The sequence below is a fragment of the Eptesicus fuscus genome, chromosome 15, assembly GCF_027574615.1.
Source record: "Eptesicus fuscus isolate TK198812 chromosome 15, DD_ASM_mEF_20220401, whole genome shotgun sequence".
Taxonomy (NCBI): domain Eukaryota; kingdom Metazoa; phylum Chordata; class Mammalia; order Chiroptera; family Vespertilionidae; genus Eptesicus; species Eptesicus fuscus.
Genome location: NC_072487.1, coordinates 6237786 through 6244455, shown reverse-complemented (window position 1 = coordinate 6244455; position 6670 = coordinate 6237786). Strand labels below are relative to the sequence as shown.

Sequence of the window (6670 nt, the reverse complement as noted above, 5' to 3'; positions counted from 1 at the left end):
AATTATACATAGAGAGAAGCTATATATCATGAAAAATGACTGAGATCTATTGTCACGTTTTTAAAAGGATACAAAATTAGACATACCCTATTTATAGCACATAAAACCTGGAAGAAAAACTAAGACCTAGAAATGATGGTTGTTAGAGAGAAACAACACACTTATAAACCCACAGTTCTACTTCAAGACGTTACCGGCCATTGCTAAGTTACTGTTTAAATGCAGAACCCTCCATGGGAATCCTAACTGCTAGGATGTCAATCTTAACAGGAAAAGCAATTCAAATAATTCAGGACTCCCTGGGAGAGTCTGCCCAGCGCAGCGAGCCTGCCTGCAGATGCAGCTCCAAGGCCGGAGGCAGGCTTTGGCGGGAGGGCCTCCTCCCAGGTCAGCAGGGTCAACCTGAGCAACACCAAGTTCTCACACAGCCCAGGAGTGGGCCACGGGCCACGGACTCCGGCGTCAGCCCAGGAGTGGGCCACGGGCCACGGACTCCGGCGTCAGCCCAGGAGTGGGCCACGGGCCACGCACTCGTGCTGGGCTTCCCAGCCCACCTCCTAACCACCTCCAAGATGTGCTCCCCGACAAGTGATAAAGCCAAGTGGCCAAAACTGTGCCAAGGAGAGCTGTCCTGCCTGGGGGCACAGCTCTGCTCCTGGTGACCCTCCCCGGCGCGCTGCTGCAGGCACCCGCGCGGGAGCAGAGGACTGACGCTGCGGGTGCTCTAGGCTGTTTGGTTCTTCGTTCATTTGGCTCCTATGAGAAATCTGGTTAGAAACAAACAATGGGGGGAGGAAGGGGAGAGTTACCTCTTTAAAACAACATCTCGGCCACCACCTGGGCTGAGCATCTATCCATCTGCTCCTTGGTCAGCTGGAAGCAGCGGCGGGCGAGCTGCTGCTGCCTGGCGTCCTCGCTCACCATCAGCTCCCCGTAGAGGTAGATGCCCATTGCCTACAGGGCAGAGCCCAGAGAGCATGAGACAAAGAAATTATGTGTCCACACTTGCAGTCTGAGTTTAGTTTGTTTCACACAAACTTGCTGGTCCAGAAATTACAAAAGACCCTAGAAAAGCTAAGACAGTTGAATAGTTGTACTTGAGGAACCGTAGTCTTCAACCCCTTCTTTCTTGTTTTCACTGAAACGCTAAGGAATTCTCAGCTATCAGTTCCATCAACAGAACCGTGGTGACTTAACTGATGACAAAGTGGTGAAAGTGAGCGCTTCTCTAGCGATGGCCGTGCCAGGAATGCTCTGGAGGAGAGGGGGTCTCGGCGCAGCTAACGGCAGCACCGAGGTGCTGTGTGCGTGTCACGAGACATCGGCTCCTTCCCAGGACAGGCGGCCCTCGGCACTGCTGGGCCGCGCAGACCACCACGCCACACGCAGCCACGGGCAGGCACCACCACCACGCCACGTGGGAAATGCCCGTTGCTTCAGCCCAGCCGACCGCGGTCCCTCACTGCGGCCAACACTGGCTCTGCTGTTCCAGACACAATGCTGCGAAGACCTACGTCTGCGTTTTCCCTACAGTTTTAAAAACAGCCAATTATGCTCTGAAGACCCGAGACCCCTCGGGTGCTGCCTCCTCTCTCCACGCTTAGCTGTGCCGTGGATCCCCTCTGCTGGGGCACATTAAAAGGAGGACCTCAAAGACAGCGCAAGACAAAAACTTGTCTAGTTAGAGGCTCACAAATTCTTTCCCGTAAAGGCTGAGATATGGTAATCTGTATTTAGAAAAGTTCATGATTCTAAGTATATTGCAGTTAACTCTGGTTTTCAAATAGACCTTAATTTTCTCTTGCATTTTGTCCTCCTTATACTCCACTCTGTTTCCAAACACCTCCTGCTCCACTGTGCAAATGTGACATTTCTTCTGGTACAAAGTCGTGCATTTTTCTTTGTGGGAATAACAAGCCCTTCCGTGCAGGCAGCCCCCCCTACTCAGGCCCTCTCAAAAGCCCCTTTGTTTGCCCTGCCCCCGCTCTCCGCCCGACTGGAACACGCTCCCTGCCTTCAGCCCCCAGCTGGGCAGAAAGCTCGTTCACAGGCCCACACTGGTCAAGCCCACAGGCCGAGCTGCAGGCTGACTTCCAGCCGCACAGACCCCTTGGCACATGTCCCGCCACGGACAGCCACGCCAGGACAAGTGTGGGTGGGCGCAGAGGTGGCACCGGAGGCCATCCCCAAACATGGTCACCCACGCACGCTTCCTGCGGGCTCCCGGGAGGATGACCACTTTCCTCTGGTGAGCAGGGAGGAAAGTTCTTGCAGGAAAGACACTCAGCACAGGCCGGGCTGGCGTGGCAGGTGCAGACAGACAGACAGACTGCTCCCGCGGCCGGGCTCTCCCTCTCGCCTTTGCCCCGGCTTTCAGTCAGGACCAGCGAGGAGAGATGTGCGCCAGCATTACCGAGCCACCTGGACCCGAGGTCTGCGATGCCGTGAAGTCTGCACAAGCCTCGCTTGGTCGCGGCCACGGCCACCGCAGGCGAAACCAACGGTGCCTCCGAGGACCAGGGCTCGGTGCGTTAAAGGGACGCTGAGCTCTCGAGGGAGAATCCGCTCCTGCCAACCCTCAGGCTTTTGGAAAATGTTTAAGTATTTGTTATCCTTGGGTCCTGGACAGCCAGGCAGCAGCACGGCAGAACCCGAATGACCTACCTGGTCCTCCTGCAGGAACTCCTCCACGGTTCTGTACGCTGTTGTGTATTTGTGCTTCACAATGAGCTCACACCACCGATGGCGAACCTTAACGAACGAGAGAAAACCCAGTAAGCAACACACTGGCAGGTTTTCCTTGCCCGCAGGAGTTTAAGACTCAGAGCCTCCTGTGTCCGAGTCCCCGCTGATCCTCGGGGAGATGTGCCAGGACCCCTGTGATGCCCGAAACCTCGGAGGCTGTGGACCGTGCACATGCTATGCTTTTTCCTATACATCCACATCTATGACCAAGTTAATGCCTTTCCCCCTCAGCTAAGCACGCATCACACTGTAGCTGTAACTTCTGCAGTCTGAAGTACAAAAGCAAAACTAGCCCGAGATTTTTTCCTTCTTCACAATTTCAAAAATAGAAGATTCATTCCTACCACAGATCTCAGCAACCTCAGTTATGATTTCTTTCTTTCCTTATTGAGAGCATCCACTGTTTTACACTAAGGAAGCTCCATACGGCTCCTCTCTGGCAGATGCTCCTCTCTGGCAGATGCGCGCCGTTGCACCCGGCTCCGAACTCTGGGCCGGGGACACCGCACTGGGAGGTGCCGTGACAGTGGCCTGACTGCAGAGGCCGCCAGTGACCCATGTGCGGGGAACGCTCCTGTCCGGCCTGGAGACACCAGACAAAGGAATGAGTCACGTCCGGGCGGGGGGAGGACACAGAGCGAGAGGGCTCAAGATTTCATCATACTAAGAATGGCATGCAACTTCAATCTTATGAACTATTTATTTCTGTAATTTTCCATTTAATATTTTCAGACTGCAGTCGACTATGAGTAACTGACACCACAGGTAACGGGGGACTGCTGTACTCTTCGGAGTGTGTGAACATTGCTGGCACCTTCAGCTTTAACTTCCACTTCAGTTTTATTTAACCGTGGTCCTCATCAGGAGACTGTTAGTCAACTTCAGGGGAGGAAAGTGCATGTTCCAGGTGGAGGTTGTGATGTTTTTAACGATTTTGCAAGATAACAGATAAACGAAAAATGTAGCTAAGAAACGAATGGCACATCCCTGGCCAGGCGGCGGGCTGCCCACAGGGCTGTCCATGAAGGTTTCCTTTGAAACCACTTCTTAACTTCCTGCAATAACCGATACGGTTCAAAGCTGCTGATGGTTACAATGAAGAGAGGGAAGCCGGAAGACACTCTCCACATTCCTGACAAGAGGCAGAGTGGCCTCCTGGGGAGTTTGGGATTGGGGGTGGGGGTTGTGGGGGAGAAGACCAAAGTGATGCAAGTAGCTTGTGCTGCAGGTTTGTACAACATGCGGAAACAGATGAGCTAAAGTGGATGCTGTTTGGTAGGACACTTTCCTAAAGGTTTACCAGCAGGACTTGGCCAGCACCCCCTCCCTAACGTGCACACACCCTACCAACGACGTGGCAGTGGGACCCCAGCCTGCGGCCGCTGCGGCCAGGACAGCGGCAGAGCCCTGAGGCACGTGCTTCACATGCAGATCCACCTGAACTCGGTTTTCAGCGTCCAGTTTCAGGCCAGTTCTGCATCCCAGGTTATGCTCAGTCAGCACCGGCCATGTGGGTCCACACTGTGATCCACACTGGCCACACCGGGAAGGGACTGTGTGCATGTGGAAAGCCGCCTTCCATCGTCTGTTTTACTAGCCTTTAAAGGAACCCATGTGTGGCAAAGGTAAAACACAAGCTGGGTCCCCCATACATTATATCATTACCCACCAACCCGGCCAGCTCTCTCCTTTCATCTACTGTACAGAGATTTACACGCAAACCATTAGGAATGAAGGAAAAAAAACAAATCTTCTGGAAAGAATCCTTCCCCAGGGCTACAGTGTGCTCCCCGACAGTGTTAATTCGGGGACTCTGGTGGCGCTGCCCTTTGCTTGTGGGCAGCCAGGTCCTCTGAACTTGTAAGGACGGGATACCAATGAGCGTTTACATCCAGGAGGGAATCTCAGAGGTGCATGGGAAGGAGCTCACAGCCTCGGACATCACAACGCAAGCGAAGCTGCTCAGTGGCCTCAGCAATCTTTTCATCTTCGATAGAACGTTCCTTTCTGTGCAAGCAACAGAAATCAACAACAGACCATAAAAGGGGAAGGGCAGCCCCGGAACTGTTCTGAGCGCAAAGAACACATGAACAGAGAAGTCGGCTCCTCATCCATTGGAGGAAGCCATCAGAACCACCAGACCCCTCCCCCGCACTCCACGCCCGGGCCACGCACCAGAGACCGCAAAGGGTGCCTCTACCCCTCGTCTTATCCCAACTCGTGGCCACCCTGCCACGCACCCGCCGTCTCTCTGTCTGTGGAAACGGAGGCGCCCCGGGGCCACCAGGGGGGGAGGGACAGAGACAGGAAGCCGCTCCGCTGGCTCCGGGCCCTTAGGGAAAAGCCTCCCTCTCACACGGCACCAGCGTTTACCGGGTCACGGACAGTACCAGAGGCCTCTGTCAGCTTCAGAATGTTTGAACTCAGATTCGAATGCCCTGATCACACCGTACCTTTGACGACGACTGCTTTTTCTCATTCTAAAACTTGGGGGAAAATTCACTTTTTAGCCCACATTTTGAGAATGAAGGTTTTAGCCTCTCATCGTTCCTTCCTGTGTTCCCTTTAATCCTGTATGTACACATACAGAAATAACTCAACATTAACCAGACCCCGATGGGCAGGCAGGGGCGGGATGGCCCCTCTGCCCGCCCTCCCCCCCCCACAGGTGAAAGAAGTTCCAGGGACAACACACAGAAAGGGGCTTTTACATCAACATGGAGTCAGCATTGCCACGCCTGTTAAAAACAGTGTATTGTCACGATTAGTAAGAGACCTAGTCTTCTGACCCGAGGGCTACAGGGCGCCCAGCTTCCCCGGCTCCCGAAGAGCAGACCAACAGCAGGCCCTTCGTCACCAAAGGCTGAGGGCACGTCACCGTTTCCACGGCGGGACGCTCAGAAGACATCACAGCGCCCAGCACACCCTGCCTGCTCCTGGCAGGATCTGACTCCTCTTCCTATTTCTCGGAGAAGCAAAGAAAGTCCTCATTTTTTTACCACTTAACCTGTTTTTACTGCCTTTGAAATCTGCTTAGCCACCTGTCACCACATGGAACCGGGTCTTCCCGAGAAGCTGACAGCAGAGTGACTTTTGTCTCAATTTCTCCCAGAATATTTGACAGTGGGCACTGAGGGGACAGCCTTCCCCAGGTCACTGGGAGACTTAAAATCCGACAGAGGCCGTCACACACTGTGTCAAGGTCCTTGCCCCGTTGGCCATGGGGAAGGTGAAGTCCCGTGTGGGGAGCCTCAGCCAGAGAACTGAGAAGCAGGCCTCGGAGGAAGGCTGTCCGCTCTGCACGGCTGCACTTCTTTTTTCCAATAAATTAATGGGTGAGGTGGCACCGTTTTTCACCTCCTCAGGGCGATTAAAAACAGCCACCGTGCACACCTACACCAGCCCTGGAGCACGAGGTGCCGTAGCTCCCAACCTCGAGTCCCTTCATTCAGTCTCAAGAATGCCCTGTGCACACACACTATGTCCAAACGGACCGAATCCCACTGTACACATTCACATTTTATTCCACTTCTGTCTCAACAGGGCAGAGAAATTTAATGACTTTCTCAACTACAACTCAAATTCATAAAATCACTCTAAACTCATGCTCAATATCTCCAAAAGCCTGGCATCAGCAAAGGTCTTAGCTGAACACCATCCACACAGGCAGGCAGGCTGGACAGAAGTAGGGCAAGGATGAGAAGGGCCAAGAGGCAGGCAGGGATGCAGGGCGTGGGGCGGCAAGGGGAAGAGGAGCAGAAGGGACGGTGCAGAAGGGAGAGGCCGGGCTGTGGCACCGCCTCCCAGGGCACTCGGAGCCTGGCTTCCCAAGGATGTGCCCATCTATTCCTCACTGAGCCTTCAGTGCAGACAGCAGCTGGACCTGGCCCATCTCCCGCCATCCAGTGCCAGGACCAGAGTGCCC

General features: G+C 54.1%; 1 protein-coding gene across 1 annotated transcript in view; it reads right to left on the bottom strand.

Annotated features, from left to right (window-relative positions):
• Positions 1-1213: 1213 nt before the first annotated feature.
• Positions 1214-6670, bottom strand: part of AOPEP (aminopeptidase O (putative)) — a 259004-nt gene continuing 253547 nt past the window's right edge. The window contains exons 11-12 of the mRNA XM_054726825.1: positions 2665-2751; positions 1214-1417 (exon numbers count right to left, since the gene is read on the bottom strand). Coding sequence (XP_054582800.1) covers positions 1229-1417; positions 2665-2751 — 276 coding nt within the window. The 3' untranslated portion in view covers positions 1214-1228. The remainder of the gene's footprint in view (positions 1418-2664; positions 2752-6670) is intronic.